Here is a 19,322-nt window from a genome sequence, read left to right on the forward strand (position 1 = left end):
TTTTGCCCTTAGCATGGAAAGGAACAGTGACGGGCGAGAGAGGAGGGGGTTCCCTCGTCATCAAACCCGAAAGCTCGAAACCTGGAGGTATAAAAGCTGAGAGCTTCTAGAAGCCGTTTCCTCCTCAACCACCACCACACACTTCTTCAACCCAACTCACCCAACCAACCTTACACAACAAACTTTCACTCACAATGGGGTACGTTCTCTAGTCTATCGTCTTGCTCTTCGCTCTCGCAAGAGTCGAACTCGAGCTGACCTCGTGCCTTCCCTCCTACTTTTCTTCCCTCCCTCCTTCTTTCTCCTGCTTCTAATAGAAACATCATTTCAGCTATCGGAAGGGGAATCAACGCCGTTATCTCAGCCATCGGTCACGTCATCATGGCGATTGTCAGGTGGGTCAAATCTTCCCTCGAGGTTTCTTCAGCCCAAACCTCCCTGCCCCGTCCCTCCCTCCTCGTCCTCGTCTTCCCTGCTCGTTCCTTCTCTTGCTTCTACAGAAACATCGCGCTGACTCTTGTTGATGATTTTTTTTTACCCTTTCCAGTGGTATCACAAACGTCTTGCTTGCTATCTGGTCGTTCATCACTTGCGGCAAGGTGAGTCCTTTTCTTCCTCCCTCTCTGTTTCCTCGACTCGAGTCCTGACTTTCTCGTCTCGCCCTCTTTCCATCAGTGCGGAGGACGAAGGTCCGGAGGTGGAACAGCGCGCGTCTAGAGAGGGGAAGAGAAAGTCAACAATCAAACGTGAGCTCGTTCTCCCTCCCTCCCTCCCTCCCGTCTCTTCCTCCCAGCCTCTGACTCCTTCTCTTCCCTCTCTTCCCTCAACAGTTCCCTCTTCCCTCTTCTCGCGTCGCCTAAACCCGCTCTACCCTCAACCCACACACGTCCTTCAACCCTCGCCTCGGACGTCGTCGAACTCGGAACCGCTCCTCTTTCCCTGGACTGTATCTCGTACCTCTCTCTCAGCCTCTCTCACTTAACGAACCCCCTCCTACTTAGCCCTTTGGATTAGCCTTCTTAATCATATACACGAGACTTTTTCTCTCTTGGTCTGGAGGTTTTCGGTCGGAAAGAAGTCAATCGGAAGAAGAGAGAGGCTGAAGGTTTCAAGTAGGAGGGAGAGAGAAATCGCTCGTGACGAAGGAGTGCTTGTGGTTTCTGCTTCCTTTGAGACAGTAGAACAGATGCTGAAGGGAACGTCGAAGGTTTGCTGAGCTGTTGAGAAGCTCAAGCTGAGAACGAACGAACGAGAGTTCATCGAGCGGTTTAAAGACGCGTCGAACTTTCGTTTCCGGCCCTCGCCTCTTCTTTCTCTTTCAGCGAGCATTATAGGATCAAGAGCAGAGTTGTATATATCATCAATAGATCCACAGACAGAACAAGCTAAAGATAGATAGATAGATAGATAAGATACCAAGCGAACGAGCCAAAGCTGAAAGAAAAGAAGAAAAAAAAACGAGCGAGGGAACTCGAGAGAACCGATCCAGATCGATCCGAAGTTCGCCTCCCCCAACCCTCCTCTGCACTCCCAAACAGCAGCAAACCGAGACCTCAAAGATAGGGAAGAGGAGGAAATCTACGAGGAGCTGGACCAAAGAGAGATCGAAAGCGAGACGAGAAGAGGGGGTATAGAGTGAGAGAGCAAAGAGAGCGGCATGCAAAAGTGAATTATGCAAGGAGAATGTGTGAGGGACTGATGTGTCTGCCCAGGGTCGACGTAGTGAGTATTAAGACTAATACAGGGAAAGGGGCGTGAAGAGCGTGTGGGGTACCGAGAAAACGAGAAGAGTGTCCAGAAAAAAGAGCACGAGGAGAAGAAGCGAGACGCGAGAACGAGAAGAAACGTAAAGAAAAGCTAGACCTAAGCCCTCTTCTTCCCTCCCTCCTTCACGAGGTCCTCTCCCGACCTCTTCTTCTTCGGCGACGACGAAGGCTTCCTAGGCTGAGGAGCTCCTGAGGGTGCGACTCCCATGAGCAGGCTCTCCGCGTCGGCCATGGTGTAGTTGATGAAGGTGGTGTAGCCTCCGACGGGGATGGGAGCCTCGATCGCTGGTCTTTGGACCTTCTGAGGTTGAGCAGCGACGAAGGTAGGGGAGGGAGTGGAAGGGAGGTGGGAGGATCGAGGGGAGGGAAGTCGAGCGATGGGTCGAGGAGTCGAAGGTGGCTGAACGATCAAAGTTTCTACCGACTCCGCTGAAGGTTCCCATCCTTGGATGAGGACCGAGGCGAGGAAGGGATCGACCTTTCGGTCGGCTGCCGTTCGTCGGGACTCCTCTCGTTCCCGATCCTGCTCCTGTTGACGCATCTGGACGACGGCCTGGGCTCGAGCGAGGGAGGCGGACATGGGTCGCTTCCTCGCGGGAGCCTTCGACTTGGACTTGGGAGCCCGAGGCGAGGGAGTCGAAGCCGGAGTGGAGGTGGTGCTGGCTCGTCGAGGTGCGAGGGGTCCAGTGGAGAGGAGAGGGAGGAGGGCGGGAGCGGTGGAGGGTCGACTTGTGCGTCCGGCGGTGAGAGTAGGGGTGGCGGGAGAGACTCGTCGTGAGACCTTCGGGGGAGTTGCGAGGCCACTGAACGAGCGAGGGGAGGGAGAGGGAGAGAAGTGCTCGGATTGGTAGACCTGCTGAGGCTGTCGAGGAGGAGAAGGAACCGACGACGACGACGACGAAACCGATCGTTGCTGCTGCTGCTGGTAGACGGTGTCCATCGAAGTAGGTCCTTCCTCGTAGGTTGGTGCTCCTCCTCCCATCATCCTCGTAGGCATCACTCCAGGGTAGGAGTTGTTCGCGACCTCGAACCTCTGGGAAGCTCCGGCAGACCATCCTCCTCCGTACGCGTCCCTCCCAACCGTCCTTCCGTTCCACTCCTGACCCAAACTCTGCTCCTCTCCTCCGTAACCACCGAGAACAGCGAACATCGACGATGGGAGAGAAGCAGCATCGTTGGATGGAGCTCCTCCGTCGAAGACGTAAGAGTAGGCGTCGTCGTCCGCTTCCTCGTTGAGGGCGGGCATCGACGCTTTGGCGGGGAGACGAGAGCGAGGAGTAGAGGGTTGGATGGAGGGGTTGGATCGAACTCGGGTAGGGGCTCGTTGGTAGACGGAGGGAGAGGAGGTGGAAGCGATGGAGGAGGAGGGAGGAGAAGGGACGAAGGAGGACCAGGCGGGAGTGTTGTTTGAGCTGAGGATGAATGAAAGGGAAGCGGTAGAAAAAGGTCAGTTCTTGTTCTTCTTCTTGAGCAGTCTTGAGTGAATAGATAATAGATCTACTCACTAGTAGGAAGCATCGGTCGTCCAGCTCTCGGGAACGTTCTCTACTCCGTCCCACTCTCCCAAACTCTCCATCGAAGCCTTGTTGGAAAGTCGAGGAGCGGGAACTTGACTCCACGACTCTGGGTAGCTCCATTCGGATCCAACGTCGAGTGGGGAGGGAGAGGGAAGATCGGTGACGGAGAAGGTAGGAGTGAAGAAGTCGTCGTCCGAGGAGGAGAAGTCCGAGTGAGAGAGGTCCTTCCCAAACAGCTCGTCGAGTGTGGATCCGTGAGCCGAAGCGTACGACGAGGGAGGAGGGAGATAGGAGGAGGACGAGTGGGAGGAGGTAGGCGAGGACGAGGAGCAAAGTTGCTCAGCCAACCCTGAGAAGGAGGCGAAGGAGGAGTAGGTCGATGGCTCAACTTCGAGTCCGAACGGCGAGAGCGGGTACTCGTCGTTGAACGAGAGAGGAGAGAAGATAGAAAGAGGGGATTCCATGGTTGTGGGTGTGCGTTTGAGGAGGGAGGAGGGCGGGAGGGCGGGAGGAAGGACGACTGGCGAACGAAGGGGAGGGAGGGCTCGTGTTGTTGAGGAGTTCAATCGAGAACGAGGAGGGGAAGGAAAGGCAGCTGGCTGTCTTTGTAAGAAGAGAAATGGGGCTCCGGACCTGCAGGAGAGGGTTTGTGTAGAGAAAGGGGTTTTAGAGGAAGGGGGGGGAGGGATGTGGATGGGAGGGAAGAAGGAAGGGAAGGGAAGGGAAGGAAGGAGGGGGGCACACTCACCTTTCGAGGCGGCTGCTTTTGCTTTCCCTTAGCGCAGTAACCTAATTTCCCGGCGACTCGTTGGAACGGAGGCTGTCGATCTTCTGGGGGAGCGAGATCGAGAGGGAGAGGAGCTGAGCTGAAGTAGTAGTGGGACGAAGTAAATTTCTCGATTCGTTGGGAGGCAGGTGAAGCGAGCAAGGGAGCCGTCGGATGAGCTAGATTTCTTTTTCGTCGCTGGAATGATAAGGAAAACCGTCGTCATCTTCACTGGAACGTAAAGATCTCGCCGATACGCGAGACATCTCGCCGTCTCACTTTCTGGCGCGCTCATCGAGCTTCGAGGAAAGCAAACCATCGTCAGAGATCTCGACGCGCTCGTTTTCCCTTTTCTTGCTAACTGATTCATCTGTTACTCGACCAGCCTTTCCTACAAGCACAAGGGTCAAACAGAACTCTGCTGAGTGTTGAAGCTCTCGAGTAAGTTTCCGCCGAAGGTTTCCAAACCATCGTCAAGAAGCTTCGGGACGGGAGGGACGGTCGGGAGGGCGGGTTGAAACCTTACTACTCTTCCCTCTCCTCCTCCTCTCCTTCTCTCCAACCTTTCGCTAATTCTTTCTTCAGCTGCTCGAGCTGGCAACAACTCAGGAGATCGAGGCCCTTGAAAAAAAAAGCTTCGAACGCCGTTCTCATTCTTGGGGCTGAAAAGAATCGAGCGAGGGAAGGGGGAGGGATCGATGGAGCAGCTCGGTCTTTTATACCAGCGTTTCTACGGGAAAGATTTTCGGAAGTAAAACCACTGGTCATTTGAGATACAAGACGGAAGCGGCAGCAAAAAAAGACTGTGAGAGAGTAGCGAGAGCGAAAGGGTGGGACAGAGACGCGGTCGTCGGGTTTTCGTCGTCCCTGCCTTCGACGGTCAAAGGAGCTCCTGCGGGGAGTCAAGACGACTCGGACCGAGAAAAATACTGGATTCTAGCAGTTCTAGAGTTCCTAGAGCTCAGAGGCGGCTCCAGCAAGGGAGGTCTCCCCTCGCACGCGTGTCTTTCTCTTTTCAAACGAGCAGAGCGAGCTGACTTTTCTCCCTCGAACTTGGCTCTCACAGCCATCCTACTCGACTCTCTTCGAGCCAGACTACTGCTGGTTCGCTCCTCTTCTTTTTTCGTTATCGACCTAGAGAGAGAGAGTCGAAGCTGACCTGGCGTTTCCTCGTCCTCTCCCTGGGCGATCACGCGTCCTTTCTTTTGGAATCGCCTCTCGACGTCTTGGATGTTTAGAGCGAAAGACAGAGAGAAGAAGTAGAGAAAACCGAAGACTACGAGCGATGTATACAACAGGAAACCAAGGCGACAAGAACGAAAAGCGAGAACCGAAGACGAGAGTGAAAGGAGGGTAGGGTCGACGGACGCGTCGAGCAAAGCAAAAACTACGAAGCGTTCCCGGCGGCCTTCATGACGGCAGCCTGAGCAGCAGCAGCGTCGTTCTGGATTGTAGAAAGGATGAAGAAGGAGGGTCAAAGGGTCAGTAGGGAGAGAGACACGTCGAACTCGGAAATCAACTCACCCTAACTTTATTCGCCAACGCAGCCTGGATGAGTTGAGGAGTGACCGAGTGACCGTTGATAGCTAGATAAAACAAAAGGAATCAAAGCAAACCGAGAGTCAGCTCGAGCTTTCTTTCTCTCGAAACGAAGAGAAGACGAAACGACGCGACTCACTCAGCACCTTATCCAGCTTCGCACAAATCTCCGCCGGCACCGTCGCCACCAAACTCTGAGCAATCTCCGCTGGCGTATCTCCTCTCGCACCCTGGAAGCTTAGCCCTCCTCCAGGTCCGGACGAGCCAGGTCTCGAGATCCCAGCGGCTTGCATCGACGGCGAGTCGGAGTTGGCACGGGAGCTCTTCCTGTCGGGTCCTCCTCCTCCTACGCCTGGAGCTCGAGAAGGATGCATCTGCTGCTGCTGTTGGCCGTGCTGCTGTTGCTGTTGCTGATTCGGACCTCGACCTTGGTTGTTTCGTTGAGCTTGAAGAAGCTGGAGTTGACGATCGACTCCTCCTCCCGAACCGTTCGAAGGTCCTCCTCCTCCGTTCTGAGAAGCAGCGAGAGCGGCGAGACGTTGTTGATGGACGGCGTTCTGCTGGAACTGTTGCTGCTGCTGAGGAGTAAGCTGGGAATGTTGCTGATTCGGACCGTTCTGGTAGCCTGGAGGACGGTTTCCTTGGTTCTGGTGCTGTTGTTGACCTCCTTGTTGACCTCCGGGAGGAGTTCCGGATCCTCCTTGTCGAGAACCTCCTTGTTGGTTCTGTTGGTTCTGGAGAAAAGAGGAAAAAAAATAAAGGAAGAGGAGGAGTCAGCGAGGTAAGGTCGAGAACTCGAAACGAACGAGACGCGTCAAGGCACGGAAAGAAGCGAGGACGAACGGCGAGTCCCTGCTGGTATCGTCGGAAAGCGATGTCTCGCTGCTCTGTAGCAGCTCTCTGAGCTTCGTTGTAGGCCTTGTCTCTCTCCCACTTGTGCTGAGAGAGATCCGCTGGCGTAGGTCCTCCGATTCGACTCGAGATGTACTGGTTGTGAGATTCGTGGGCGGTGAGGACTCGTCGAGGTTCCTTGACTGTAGCAGCGAGGACGAAAACGAGCACGAGAAGAAAGAGTAGTCAGTACGAGGACGTGGGCATAGGGAAGGAGACGGAGGGGAAAAGACAAAGTGAAAAGGAGAGAAGAAAAGACTCACGATTCGGCTTCCTGTTCGTCAGATCCCTCCTCTTCGCCGTCTTCCTCATCGCCTCGTACAACTTGGCATGCCTCAACTTCTTCTTCGAACCCTCGAACTTCGGATCCAAAATCGCAGGAACCATCTTCCCCTTCTCTCCCTTCTTCGACACAGCAGCAGCAGCCAGCACCGTCCCTCCAGGCGAGCTCGCTCCTCCTTCTCCTCCGTCCACCATCCCCGGCTCACTCGTCGCTCCGTCCTTCTTGTCCACCTCCTTCTCCGGATTCGGGTTCCACTTCTTGTTCCATCGCTGCCAGCAATCCCAAGGCGACCGTCGATCGATGGAGAGCGTTCGTCTCGACGTGTTGAAGGCGTCCGAGATGAGTTGCCAGTTGAACGGGAACTGATGGCAGAGTCGTTGGAGGACGATGTCGTCGTCGTTCTGCCAGATGGTTGAGGAGAGTCGGATTTCGTAGTTGCGAGGTTGGCTGGGTTTCACGCAGGTGGGAGGGTGGACGGATTCTTTGCTTTTTTTGCGGGCGAAGAGAGCTGTGATGGATGGAGACGAGGGAGTAGGAGACGGGTAGATGGGAGTGAAGGGGAGTGAGAGGAGGAAGGGCAGAGATGGAGTTAAAGGGGGAAGCGTGAGGTCAGCGTCGACGAGAGGACGAAAAACGAAAACGAGTCGACGCGACGGAAAGAGAAACTCACAACACGTTCCCCAGCTGACCACCTCCCCTCTCGGCTCTCCATAATCTCCCGACTCATTCGCACCCCACAAATCTCCCAGATCCTCCCACTCGTCTCCCTTCCTCTTCTTCCCAGGCTGCAGCGTGCTAACCAACACCGGTCGAATATCCAACAACCTCGACGTGTGAGCCAACTTCCCTCCCGACACCGTCGCCTCGTCGATCCTCCTGTCGATCCTCCCGCTGAGGATGGCGCTATCCGAGAGAGGTAGCGGCATGCTGTAGGCCGAGACGTCGCCGAGCAGGTCAGAGAAGAGGTGGGCGTCGAGGGTTGAGGTCGATGGGATGGAGGGTGGATCAGAGGAGGGGTCTTCGTCGAGGTTGGCGTTCTCGAGAGAGGAGTCAGGGTGAGGTTGAGGTTGGTCCGGGACGGAGGAAGGAAGGGAGAAGGCCCAGAGGTCGAAGGTGAGGGAAGTGGGGGAGAGTTGAAGGAGAGTGGATCGAGCTGTTCGAAGTCGTTCCTCCGCGTCGAGCTCGTCGGCCTCGACGAGTTGGCCTCCATCGTTCGAGGTGAGAGTAGGGTTGGTGGATCCGGCCTTGAGAGCTGGCGCTGCTGAGGAGGAGGAGGGGTGCTCTCCGTTGGAGGACGAGGGCGGGAGAGGATCGTTGTTGGCCGTTTTGAGAGGAGCGAGCGGTTTGGCGTCTTCGATTGGGAGTTCTGGAGGAACGATCTCTCCGAGGTTGACCTCTCCCGTGATCTCGGGGTTGGTGGAAGATCGTGCGGCCTCGGGGATGATGTCCAACATCTCGACCTCTCCATCTCCGTCGGCGTCCATCTCTCCGTCTCCATCTGCGTCCTCGTCCTCGTCTACCGCTCCCTCTCCGTCGACTCCATTCGATTCCGTCGACTTCTTCGACGATGCTGCTGCTGCGAGATGAAGAGGGTCGTCCGATTCGTCTCGAGCCTCGTCGGTCATCTTGGATTCCAGGTCGTCCAACGCTTCCTCGACCGCTGCTTGACTTTCGACCGTCGCGGAGAGGTTGTCGACGGGTTCCTCGTCGAGAACGGTGGTATCGTTGGCGGTGGTACTGTTGATGATGAGGTTGGCTGTGGTTGAGTCGATTCCGTCGAGTTGAGAGGGATGGTGGATCTTCTTCTTCGACGAAATTGCCGATTCCTTCGACGCGTCCATCTCGACATCGTCGTTCTCCTCCTCTCCGACTTCCCTCCTCTCCTCCGAGACTCCAGCTCCAAATCCGTCCTGCTCCTCCTCCATCTCAGCGTCTCCGTCCGCATCGATTCCCTCCTCCTTCGACGACGAAAGCGACGTGAACTTGCCAGTTCCGACTCGACCGCAGACCTCCGACTTGTCCTTCGCGTCGTGCCAATCGAGGACCCATTGGGACATCTCGTAGGCGAGAGCGACCTTCCATCGACGTTCCTCCCTGAAGTCGGTCTGGAGCCATTTCTGTTGAGGGGGTCGAAAAGAAAGAGAGTCAGTCGAAGAAACGAAAGAGTTGAAGGGAAAGGGGAGGAGGGGAGGGAGTTCGAGACTCACCATCTCCTCAAGCATCCAATCCCAGTGGCTCTTGGCGAGAGGGGGTCCCTTCTGCTTCTTGGGTTGACGGAACGACCATCGACCTTCCGATTTGAGTTGCTCGACACGTTGCATGGCTCGGTTGAAGCGAAGTTCGGTGTAGGCGGTCTGGGTTTTGTTCGAACGCGGAAGCGACCAACTTTTAGCTCAAGCTCCTCTTCCCTTCCCGCACCAAAACCACGAAGCTACTCACCTCCCAATCCGAACTCCCCAAACATTTCTTAGCCGTCCTAACCATCACACTCAACGGGTTCGCGTTCACCGTCGCCTGCCACTTGAACAGATCCGCCGGAGGAGCCTGTCCTCCTCCTCCCTCCCTCCCGTTCATCCCTCCCGAAGTCGACGAGGTTCCCTTCTTCCTAGCCTTGAGTATCGACTTCCTCGTTCCATCCGCTGGAAGAACCGGGATAGGGTAGAGCGTCCTGGCGTAAGGGGAGACGAGAGGGAGAGGGATCCGAGCTGCTCGAGCGGTGAGAGGAGGATCGTACTTCTGCTCGGGCGTCTCGGATGCTTCTGGTTCTGGTGGTGGAGGAGGAGGTGCTGAGATGAGAGAGAGAGGGATGCAGTAGGTAAAGGGGTTGATGGGAGTAGGAGTTGGAAGGAGGAGAACTCGAGCGGGAACGACGACGGTCGAGGAGTTGCCGTTGGGTTGGGTTGCTGGACGGGAGGATGTAGGGATGACGGGTTCGTTGAATGTCGAGGAGGAAGAGGAGCCGTTGACGAGGGTGTTTTCGTGAGCCTCATCTTTGTTGCTGGTTGAAGTTGGAAGCTTGTCTGGCGAGACGAGGAGGGAGGAGGAGGAGGAAGGGGAGGAAGGAGGAAGCTCAAGGGTTGAGATCGACGTAAAGGGGCTGCGACAAGAAGGATAAGCGAGTCAGCATGGAGTGGATGTGCATATACAAGCTTCTCTGAATCGGGACTCACTCCTTGTCGAGATCGAATCTGTCTTCGAACTCGGCCCAAAGCTCACGATGCTTCTCGTCGTCGTCCTCCTCCTGCTTCTCTCCGTTCGATGGTCCTCCGGTGGCCTTGAAGGTTTGAATGATATTAAAGAGTTCTCTCAGATTGGCAGCATGCTCGACTTTGATGGATCTAATGCGAAAAAGGGAAGAAAAGAGGGAGGATCAGCCGAGGGAACGAGGCGAAGGAGAGGGAAGGGAAGTGAGAGTCGAGAGCTCAAGTTGGAGAAGAGAACGTACGATCGTTTGGATCCTTTGAGATCTAGTAGAATCTGAAGGACGTCTTCCTTAGAAGGCATCTACGAAGAATGTATACAACTTAGAATCAGGCTTCTGTATACACAGACAAGAGTCGTTCTGTCTCTCTCTCTCTCACCTGCTGCTCGTTCTCCTCCTCGTCGTCGTCCTGCCAAAGTCCGTTGTCTGAGCCGTCGTTTACAGAGACAGAGACGTCCGCCATATCGTTGGAATCCTCTGCTACCGAGGATTAAGAGGAGCGCAAAAGTAGAGGAGGATGGGTGGTGGGGAAGGCGAGAAAGACGGGCGAAAGAAGGGAAGGGAGTGGAGAGGGGAGGAGGTCGACTTCGAAGTTGGGAGGGAAACGAGAGAAGGCGATGAGCTTCGAGTTGGCTTGACCCTTCAAACCGCCAGCATCTCTACAGGTTGAACCTCATCTATCGACTCTTCAATACGACAAGAGGATCGTTATCCACTCTATATCAAATCTACGAAAACGCAAACAAGCTCAACAACAACCCTCCTCCTCTCGATCGTCTTCCTCCCTAGACTCGACTCGACTCCTCCTCCCTCCCTGATGCTCCCTCGTATACAACGCTCTGGAACTCCTCCTCGTCCACCCGAGACGTGTCTGTTCTTCCTCCTCCTCTCCACCACTCTCTCTTTCGCTCAGACGATCCTCCCGCTCCCTTCTCTCTCGACGTTCAACCTCTCTCTCACCGCCTCCGCTCCCCTCGTCCTCTCCCTCAACTCCTCCTCGTCACCTTCCACCGTCTATCTCTCGGTCTCTCTATGTACGGAGTCAAATCTGCTTCCGACCATTCTCGTCACCAACGCAACCTCTATCAAGATCCCTTCCTCGTCGGATCTGTTGAAGAAGGGAACCGCCAGCAACCCGAAGCTGGGAGTCTGGATCTTGGATTTCGACGCAGGATTCGCTTCTTGGAACGGAACCGTAGGGGAAGGTGGGCTCAGAGTAGCTTCCTATAGTTCTCAAGATAGATTAGAAGGAGAGATAGAAGTGGGATTATCGACAACAGGTCAGCTTATGTGTTCGTCGAACCTCCTCCGCTCGCTCACCTTCAGCCCTCGTTTCTCTTTCTTGCTCAGCCCCTCTTCAAACGATCTCTCCCACCCTCCCCGTCTTAGCGGATACTTCTTCGACCCACCTCCTCCTCTTCACTCCGGTCTTCTCCCCTCCTCCAGCCTCAGCCGTCCCTCAGACCTACCCCAACTACGTCCTCCCTCCTCCTCCTCCCTTGTCGTCGTCCAACCCCGTCAACGCGTCCCTCCCAACCCTCCCTCCGAACCACTCTTTTTACATCTTCCCTTCCTCTCCCACCCTCCTCAACTCCTCCGTCTCGCTGGGAAAATCTTCCTGCTTCGTTCGGAAGCAAACGGGACGGTTGAAGAACGTCACCGTCGTCGAGAAACAGACGCGGTTGCTGGCGGGGAAAGGGTGGAGGGAGATGGTGGTTCTGGAGGGACAGGAGTTGGTTCCGGAGGAGGAATATATCGTTTGGGTGGAGAAAAGGGTGGTGGGAGGGAGCGGGGTCGAGTTGAGTGGACCGATAGCTTTCAGGATGAAGGAAGGTGCGTGTCTTCCCGTTCTCGACGCGTCGACTCTCCTTTTTCCTCTCTCCCTCCGCTCTCGCTGACTCTCGTTTCTTTTCCTTTCCTAGCCGACTTTCCCTGTCCCCTCCTTTACACCTCCCCGACCTCCATCTGTCCTTCCTTGACCTATGCAGCCGCTCTGCCCGAATCCGAAACCTCCGCCGGTCTCCTCACCTCCCTCCCTTCCAACCTCACCTCCATCATCGAAACCTACCTCGCTTCGTTCGCTACCACCTTGTCAACCTACGCGTGTGGAAGGGACAACTACTCTCCTGTGAGCTCGTGCGAGATGTGCTACGAGGTTTACAGGGAGTGGTTGTGCAGGAGTTTGGTGCCGAGGGTGAGTCGAGACAGACGCGTTTTGCTTCTTTCTCTCTCTCTCTCTCTCGCTTTCCAGTCGTGCATCCTTTTCTCTTGTTGTCGTTGTTCTTCTCTTGACTAACACGCCTCTCTTCTCTCCCTTTCCCTTTTTCCCTTCTTCGCAGTGCGCCTCCTCGTCCTCGTCCTCCTCCGTCTCCCTCAATCAATCCACCGTCCTCGTCTCTCCCTCCTCCTCCTCCTCCCTCGACCTCCCCTACACCTACACCCACCTCCTTCCCTGCCTCGAAACCTGTCAGATCGTCAACCGCATCTGTCCCGTCTTCCTAGGCTTCCGCTGTCCGCTCGAGAAAGGCGGACGGGATGGACTCGGGACGGCGCGAGGGACGTATGGCGTTGGAGGCGTGGAGTTCGTGGGTGAAATTGGGGAGGATGGCGGGGTGGGGATGTTTGGGATCAGGGGGAGGGAGGTGAGAGCGGTGGTGGGAGGAAAGGAGAGGAGTTGTGATGTTTGGGAGGGGTTGAGAGGATGAGGGAAGGGGTTGAGAGGATGAGGGAGGGTTCGAGGTTAAGCTGAGTGGTTGCGAGAGGAAGATGAGAGCGAAGAGGATGGGGAGAGAGGAGGAGGAGGAGGGAGCGAGAATCGTGAACCTCGAGGAGAGGTTCGTCTCGACGCGTCTTGTTTTTCGTTTCTTTTGGGTTCAAGTCTTCGGTTTGCTGTAGTTTGCTTTTGCTTTCACGTCACATTTTATTCAGCAATCTTTGCTACCGACCGAACTCGTCTCTATCGCTCGCTGCTTTCAGACGCGGACGAGAGGGAGATGCGTCGACGCGTTCTGCCCTTCCCTTCTTGCCTCTCGATTCTCAGATCTAGACGGCAAGCGATGCTCTAGATCATGGTATTTTTGAAGATTGGGTAGAGGATGTGGGAGTTGTGTAAGTTAGGGTAAGAAAGAGGCAAAAAAGTGATGCACGAAGACGAAACGCAAACGGAAGGAGAGAAGAGAGAGAGAGAGAGAGAGAGAGAGAGAGAGAGAGAGAGAGATGTTTGTAGATAATCAAAGAGGAATCAAAGAGGAACCGTGGAAGAAAGAAGGGTGGAAGTGTACCATGGAAAGATGCGAGGAGAAAGAGTATAGAGCCGGAGAGGAGGGAACGAGAACAAGAGCAAAAAAAGCGAGCACGAAAGAACGAAAAAAAAACGAGGCGTACAAAGCGTGAAAGAAGGAGATGGATTGAAATGAGAGAGTATGAAAAGAGGGAGATATGGGTATAAGATAGTAGACGGAGGTCAAGTAGTGGGCGAAAGAACCGGACGAAGAGAATGAGCAAAATCAGAGCTTCAGATCCGCAAGGATTCTCTTCGCAAGTTGCTGGTACGCCCACCCGTTCCCTCCTGCTCGTCGGAACTGAAGACCGTGCAGAGGAAGCCATGGAACCTACGTTTACAGAGAAAGCACGAGCGAAGAAAGGAGTCAGCGACGAAACTCGAGACCGACAGAGGTCGAGAGACGCGTCGAACCAACTCACCTTGATCACGTTGATCTCGAACCTCACCACCATCTCACTCATCCCACCTCCATTCCCAGCTCCACTACTCCCACCGAACATCCATCCGTTCGCTCCATCTTCCTCCCCGCCACCCACTCCTCCCACAGGCGTCTTAGGGAGAGGAGCGATCGCCTGCCTCACTGGTCTAGGCGAGACGGGAGGGGACAGAGGATCCACGATCGTCTTAACGACAGCTGTCGAAGCTGATCCAGACTGCGTAGGGAATCCGTTCGTCGAAGCTCCGGGAGTGTTGGTGTTCGAAGGTCCTGCTCCAGCCGAGTCCTCGAGGTTGGTCGCCGCTGTTGGAACGGTGACGAAGGACGAGTCTCCTGAGGTATCGCTTCCGATTGGAGGTGGAGGAGGAGGAGCCATGGGCGTTGGAGGGAGAGGAGGGAGTTGGGAGGGAGGAGAGGTGGGAGCAGCGACGAGTCCTTTGTCCTTCGACGAGGAGGTCACGATCCCGAGCAGACCCTTCGAGCTCTTTCTCTTGAGACTGGGTTTCCGACGGATCGATCCTGTTGCGTCCATCGGCGACGTGGAAAGTTTGGAAGGAGCAGCGACGGTGGAGAGGTCGATGGACGGGGTGTGAACGCATTCGAATCCTCCCTTGACTTGTCGATACTGGATTCCGAATCGATCGAGGACGCGTTTGATGTCCTCCGAGAGAGCTGCTGCTGACTTCGTCGAGGTGGTGGCGACGCTGGAAGATGCAAGGGAGAGATCTGATCAGCGTTCGTTACAGGGAGGGGACAGAAGAGAGAGAACAAACCTGAATAACCCCTTCGCATAGAGCGGTTTGAACTCAGCTGGAGCAGTCTGTTCCTCCTTCGCTCCATTCCTATCCTCCTCCTTCTCATCAGCAGCTTCCAACCCTCCCCATTCCCCAGCAGCAACAGCTCCCGTCCCGTCTCCTCCAGGACCATTCACCGATCCCACCACCGAACTAGGCCTCTGCTGACCCGAAGCTCTCCGATTCGAGTTCGACGCCGTCGTCGCACTCCTCGAGATCGATCCTCCGATCGACGTCCGACGCTCGTGGTTCCTTCGTCCGTTGGGTCCAGCCTCGAGGACCGTTGCTGCTCGCTTGTGGAAAGCTGCTCCTGGCAGGGGAGCCGACTGGGAAGCGGGGAGAGTGGACGGATCGAGCTCCTCGGTCTCGCCTGCTATCGATGAAAGCTTCTCTGGTTCCTCCGCCATCGGACGAGAGAACGACCGAGGAAGAGTGAGACTCTGCCGTTTGTTGATCTTCTTGGACGCGTCGTCTCCTCCTCCTCCTGCTTTGGAAATCGAGAGGATCGAGCTGAACCGTCGGGCGAACGTCGATCCTGAGGGCGACGACGAGAGAGGAGTAGCGGGAGCGGCCTTGTCGAACTCCCCTGTCCGTCTGGGAGGAGCGAAGTCCTGGTTCTCCTCGTCTTCGATGGGAGGGAGAGCGGGGAGGTTGCTGCTCTCTCGAGGAGGAGGCGAGAAGCTGGCCTGGACCTGTCGTGCTGTTGGGTGTTCGACGGACGCTCGAGGGAACATCGACTGAGCTGCTGAGGCGGATTGAGGGATGGGGATGGCTTCCGAGAGAGGTCTCGTAGGGTTTTGGGAGAGGGAGTGGCTCCGACGATGGGTGGCTGCTTGAGGAGATCGAGGCATCGCCGCTCCCGGAATCGGTGAGGCTGGAGTGGTCAAGAGCCGAGAGGTCGCCTCGTCTGCGCTCGGGTGCTGCATGATGGGAGTGGAGGGTTCTCCGAGTCCTGGTTCGTCGATTCCTGCTCGAGTTCGAGGAGTAGCTGCTGACCGACTTGGGAGTTCGACGGCGAGACCTGGAGCCCGACTGGACTGGGAGGCGACGGAGGATGCTGGAGCTGGGAGACGAGGGAGGGGCATCGAGTAGTCTGGGACTGGGGCTCGGGAGTTGAGAGCGTTGATCGCTGCTGCTGGTGAAGCTCGTCCGTTGGAGGAAAGAGACTGTTGAGCGTAGATGTCCGCCGACGTTGGGATGACCGAGAGTTCTGAGGAAGCGAAGTGACCTGGACCGTAGACGCGCTCCCTCTCCATCTTCTCTCGAACGAGGTAGTAGATCGAGATGAGAGGGTGGAATCCTCTCGTAGGATCGAGTGGCTCCTTGACGATCTCCACCTGCTGAGATCCGATTCCCGTATGACTTTGGACGTGGGAGTTGTGACCGTTCGTTCCAGGGAGGGAGTGAGCGTGCGACTTCTCCTCCTTCGGCGACGACGAGAAGAGCTTCTTCCTGTAGAAGTCGAATCCAGAGAACCGTTTCGACGACTTCTTCGACGGCGACGATCCTGAGGTTTCCGAGAAGTTGCTGTCCGAGAGGGTGCTGTGACCTCCTAAGCTCGTGCTGCTGGCGCTCGTTCCGACGGTTCCCTTCCAGGCGCTCCTTGATCCTCGTCCTCCATCTCGACGAGCCTCCCAATCCGCAAGGGCTGATCGGTAGTTCTCGCTCTCGAGGACCTCCCTCAACCTCGTCTCGACGTCCTCCTTCGATCCAAACTCGAATCCTGTCATCCCTTCGATGACCTTCCCGTCGAGCTCGTCCAGTCGAAGAGGCTCCCGTTGAACGAGATGAGCGTCTGGCGCTCCGTCGAATCCCTTCGTCATCCAGGGATGAGCCATGACCTCGGGGAGAGGAGCTCGGTACTGAGGGTTGGTGACGAGCATCCTCATGAGAAGAGCTTTGCACTCTGCGAGAAGGAAAGAACGAAAACGAAAGCGGAAGACGCGTCAGTTACAGCTCCCCCTTCTTAGCTCGAAGACCCAGAAGGATCGAAGAAGGGGACTCACCAGCACTGAGCCAGTTCGGGTACTCGACGACTCCTCGTTTGATCTTCGCGTGCAGGGCTGGCATGCTTTGATCGTCGAAGGGGACCTTTCCACAGACGAGGACGTAGAGGACGATTCCGAAACTCCAGACGTCGACCTCGGGACCGGTGTAGAGACGAGCGTTGAGGAGTTCGGGAGCGGCGAAGTAGAGCGAACCGCAGAAGGTGGAGAGTTGGGAGTAAGGGGAGAAGAGGTTGGAGAGTCCGAAGTCGATGATCTTGATGTTTCCCGTGTTGGAGATGAGGATGTTCTCGATCTTGAGATCTGAGAGATAGAAGTGGAATGAGGAGACGAGGAGAGGGTGTAGAAGGAAAACGAGGGTGGGAGGGAAGAGTAGAGAGAGGGAAGGAGGAATGGAACGATCAGCTCGACTCGGACTTCCTCGTCGTGCTACTCCCCTCCCCTTCACACAACCACGAAACGACAAAAACTCACCTCGATGCACAATCGAGTTCCTATGACAGTACTCCAGCGCACTTCCAATCTGCCTCGAGAACTTCCTGGCAGCCCTCTCCCTCAACCTCCCGTGACTGATGATGTAGTCGAGCATCTGCCCTCCGCTCACGTACTCGAACACCATGTAGTAGTGATTCGTGTGGATCATCATTTCCATCATCCCACAGATGTGAGGATGATGGAGGAGGAGGACGATGGCTGCCTCTCGAATGGTTCGCACTTCTTTGGAAGCTTCCTTGGCGATGGCTCGAGCGATGAAGGAAGCGGTTGGTGGAGGAGGAGGAGGGAGAGGTGCTCCGTCTGGACCGAGACCTGACGGAGGAGGAGGGTTACGATGGAGATGAGGTGGGATTCGAGGGATGATTTTGATGGCGACCTTGGAGAGGGAAGGAGCGAGCGCGTCAGAAGTTGAATGAAGGGAAGACCTCGTTCTTCCTCCCTCCCTCCTTCTCTTCTCGAACCAAACAGAGAGCCGCAAGACTCACCTTAGCCGACGAGTTCACATGAGTCCCGAGCTTGACCTTCCCCATGCTTCCAGCTCCTAGGGTCTTTCCGAGCAGCCAGTCTCCGACCTGTCTCTGAGGTCTCCTCGAGGTCCCTGAGTTTGAGCCGTTTCGAGAGGAGGACGGTTGGGACGACGACATGGAAGCTGAGGGACCTGGGGAGCCTGGACGACGAGAGGTTGAGGAACGTGGAGAAGGTGGTGGTGGTGGAGACTGGGGCTGAGGCGAAGGAAGATATCTTTCAATGGAGTTGGTGGGTGACGAGACGACGGGATGAAAGGGGAGGGAGGGAGGGAGATGGGAGAGAGGTCAGCTCGACCGCGGGTTCGAACGAGAACTGCTGCTGCTTCGAACCAAGTTGTACTCTTCCCCCGAAGCAGCCCAAAGAATAAACTCACCTCTCCTCGTAACCATTCTCAGTCTGAGCTGCTCTCTCTCTACTGATCTCCCTCTCCCTGAACTCCCTCCTCTTGTCTGGCGAATCGTCCTCGTCGTCCTGAATGGCGGCTCTCGCTCTTGGGGATATGGGCATGTCGTATCTGAGTCCATCATCGTCCATTCCAGATGGTTTGGGAGGAGTCGTAGAAGCGGCGAGGAGGGTAGCGGGTGACCACGAGAGAGGACGGGTTGGTTTCCGAGGGACAGGAGGAGGGAGAGGGTCGCGAGGAGGAGGAGGAGAGGAGGAGGTGGTAGAGTTGCCGTAAGGGGATCGATTTCGATTAGAAGTTGTTGTAGTAGAAGGTGAGGATGGATTGTAAGGAGTAGAGTAAGGCGAGTTGGAGTAGGGAGTAGGGGAAGGAGAGGAGGAGGGGGAGGGAGGAGGACGGAGGGAGTCAGCTCTGAACTGGAGGGAGAGCTTGGGTTTGAGCTTGGTGATGAAGGAGGAGAGTCGAGTAGAGGGATCTTTGCCTCCGAACGCTTGGTGAGAGCGAGACCGAGAGGGATAAGGTCGAGAGGGAGGAGGAGGAGCGGACGAGGAGGAGGAAGGAGGAGGAGGAGGAGGTGCGACGTCGAACGTGCTGAAGGGAGGAGGTTCGTGGTCTTCGTCATACTGAGTGGAAGTTCGAATTTCTGCCATTTCGGAGAAGTCTTCTTCTTCGGTATAAAGAAGAGAGAAGGAAGGAGCTCTGGATGGTGGGGGATGGAACTCGTAGAGCCGACCCCCCTTCCCTCTCCTCCTCCCCTCCCCTTCGAGACCTACTCTCTGGCCTTCTCTCCGCGCTCTGTTTCAGACTCCGCGAAGGGTCCAAGCTTCGATCTCGAAAAAGAATAGAAGAAGCTGTACTCACTCTTGACCGTGATGAACCGTTCCTCCCAAGCTGGGTGTATGCAGAGGGGAGTCGGACGAGACCAACGAGGGCCACGGAGGAGCTGAAGAGGTCGACGTCGTCGTTCCTTCTCGAGTTGAAGACGAGGGTTCCTCCTGAACGTTGGCGAGATGGATGGAAGCCATCAAAGGGAGGGGAGAAGGGCGAGAGTATAGATAGGAGAGAGTGGGATGCGGTAGTAGAAGAAGGAGAAGGGAGAGGAGAGAGATGGGTCCACTCGAGGTGTCGCGGTTTGGGGAAGAGAGAGGATCGACGAGATCGACGGCAAGGGCCCAAAATGAAGAGCAACAACAACAATAAACAACGATTTTCACGTGAGAGAGTTAGGAAGGAGATGAAAATCACCAGGATGGCCTGAAAGAAATGAGCGAAAACTATTCAAAAAGTGGTAGAATCTGCTCCCGAAAAACACCCTCTCCTCACCAAAGCTGGGCCGCCGTCGAAACGCTGACGGCGTCTTACGGCTCGACGTTTTTTACCTTCCCAGCTCATGAACCTCGACGTGACTTCTAC

At 55.8% G+C, this 19,322-nt stretch overlaps 6 protein-coding genes across 6 annotated transcripts; 2 read left to right on the top strand and 4 right to left on the bottom strand.

Moving 5' to 3' along the window:
- Nucleotides 1-44: 44 nt before the first annotated feature.
- Nucleotides 45-1,051, top strand: BDY24DRAFT_396492 (uncharacterized protein). The gene is made up of 5 exons (XM_076641449.1): nt 45-199; nt 318-395; nt 548-599; nt 676-746; nt 831-1,051. The coding sequence occupies exons 1-4, from the start codon at nt 195-197 to the stop codon at nt 715-717; spliced, it is 177 nt and encodes a 58-aa protein (XP_076494517.1). The 5' UTR covers nt 45-194; the 3' UTR covers nt 718-746; nt 831-1,051.
- A 545-nt stretch (nt 1,052-1,596) lies between these two features.
- BDY24DRAFT_136735 (uncharacterized protein) lies at nt 1,597-3,903 on the bottom strand. Its single transcript, XM_076636049.1, has 2 exons — nt 3,272-3,903; nt 1,597-3,178 (listed from the first exon to the last, which is right to left on the bottom strand). Exons 1-2 carry the CDS (start codon nt 3,745-3,747, stop codon nt 1,864-1,866), a joined length of 1,791 nt encoding a protein of 596 aa, XP_076494518.1. The 5' UTR covers nt 3,748-3,903; the 3' UTR covers nt 1,597-1,863.
- A 1,582-nt stretch (nt 3,904-5,485) lies between these two features.
- On the bottom strand, nt 5,486-9,462 carry EAF1 (Eaf1p). Its single transcript, XM_076636051.1, has 7 exons — nt 9,202-9,462; nt 8,970-9,116; nt 7,433-8,879; nt 6,743-7,270; nt 6,432-6,622; nt 5,728-6,313; nt 5,486-5,635 (listed from the first exon to the last, which is right to left on the bottom strand). The coding sequence occupies exons 1-7, from the start codon at nt 9,334-9,336 to the stop codon at nt 5,565-5,567; spliced, it is 3,105 nt and encodes a 1,034-aa protein (XP_076494519.1). The 5' UTR covers nt 9,337-9,462; the 3' UTR covers nt 5,486-5,564.
- Nucleotides 9,195-9,859, bottom strand: BDY24DRAFT_136813 (uncharacterized protein). The gene has a single exon (XM_076636050.1). The coding sequence runs from the start codon at nt 9,750-9,752 to the stop codon at nt 9,333-9,335; it is 420 nt and encodes a 139-aa protein (XP_076494520.1). The 5' UTR covers nt 9,753-9,859; the 3' UTR covers nt 9,195-9,332.
- A 922-nt stretch (nt 9,860-10,781) lies between these two features.
- On the top strand, nt 10,782-12,260 carry MID1 (Mid1p; the record flags this gene model as incomplete). The annotated part of the gene is made up of 4 exons (XM_076638160.1): nt 10,782-11,244; nt 11,315-11,797; nt 11,887-12,158; nt 12,216-12,260. 4 exons carry the CDS (start codon nt 10,782-10,784, stop codon nt 12,258-12,260), a joined length of 1,263 nt encoding a protein of 420 aa, XP_076494521.1.
- Nucleotides 12,261-13,138: 878 nt separating this feature from the next.
- On the bottom strand, nt 13,139-17,819 carry BDY24DRAFT_396507 (uncharacterized protein). The gene is made up of 6 exons (XM_076641450.1): nt 17,464-17,819; nt 16,958-17,354; nt 16,484-16,786; nt 14,457-16,383; nt 13,667-14,387; nt 13,139-13,575 (listed from the first exon to the last, which is right to left on the bottom strand). The coding sequence occupies exons 1-6, from the start codon at nt 17,620-17,622 to the stop codon at nt 13,471-13,473; spliced, it is 3,612 nt and encodes a 1,203-aa protein (XP_076494522.1). The 5' UTR covers nt 17,623-17,819; the 3' UTR covers nt 13,139-13,470.
- Between the last annotated feature and the right edge of the window lie 1,503 nt (nt 17,820-19,322).

This window comes from Mrakia frigida (assembly GCF_051309035.1).
Source record: "Mrakia frigida strain ATCC 22029 unplaced genomic scaffold BDY24scaffold_26, whole genome shotgun sequence".
In the NCBI taxonomy this organism is placed as follows: domain Eukaryota; kingdom Fungi; phylum Basidiomycota; class Tremellomycetes; order Cystofilobasidiales; family Mrakiaceae; genus Mrakia; species Mrakia frigida.

What these genes read in the sequence shown, in the direction of transcription:
- BDY24DRAFT_136735 (XM_076636049.1), bottom strand. Translation starts at nt 3,747, where the DNA reads ATGGAATCCCCTCTTTCTATCTTCTCTCCTCTCTCGTTCAACGACGAG. An exon ending in ACGACCGATGCTTCCTACTA is followed by an intron (nt 3,179 to 3,271) that starts GTGAGTAGATCT and finishes ATTCATCCTCAG; the next exon opens with CTCAAACAACACTCCCGCCT.
- BDY24DRAFT_136813 (XM_076636050.1), bottom strand. Translation starts at nt 9,752, where the DNA reads ATGAGGCTCACGAAAACACCCTCGTCAACGGCTCCTCTTCCTCCTCGA.
- BDY24DRAFT_396492 (XM_076641449.1), top strand. An exon ending in GTCATCATGGCGATTGTCAG is followed by an intron (nt 396 to 547) that starts GTGGGTCAAATC and finishes TACCCTTTCCAG; the next exon opens with TGGTATCACAAACGTCTTGC. An exon ending in CGTTCATCACTTGCGGCAAG is followed by an intron (nt 600 to 675) that starts GTGAGTCCTTTT and finishes TCTTTCCATCAG; the next exon opens with TGCGGAGGACGAAGGTCCGG.
- BDY24DRAFT_396507 (XM_076641450.1), bottom strand. Translation starts at nt 17,622, where the DNA reads ATGTCGTCGTCCCAACCGTCCTCCTCTCGAAACGGCTCAAACTCAGGG. An exon ending in GAACTCGATTGTGCATCGAG is followed by an intron (nt 16,787 to 16,957) that starts GTGAGTTTTTGT and finishes TCTATCTCTCAG; the next exon opens with ATCTCAAGATCGAGAACATC. An exon ending in TCGAGATCAACGTGATCAAG is followed by an intron (nt 13,576 to 13,666) that starts GTGAGTTGGTTC and finishes CTGTAAACGTAG; the next exon opens with GTTCCATGGCTTCCTCTGCA.
- EAF1 (XM_076636051.1), bottom strand. Translation starts at nt 9,336, where the DNA reads ATGAACGGGAGGGAGGGAGGAGGAGGACAGGCTCCTCCGGCGGATCTG. An exon ending in TGGGGAGTTCGGATTGGGAG is followed by an intron (nt 9,117 to 9,201) that starts GTGAGTAGCTTC and finishes AACAAAACCCAG; the next exon opens with ACCGCCTACACCGAACTTCG. An exon ending in GGTCAGCTGGGGAACGTGTT is followed by an intron (nt 7,271 to 7,432) that starts GTGAGTTTCTCT and finishes CATCCATCACAG; the next exon opens with CTCTCTTCGCCCGCAAAAAA.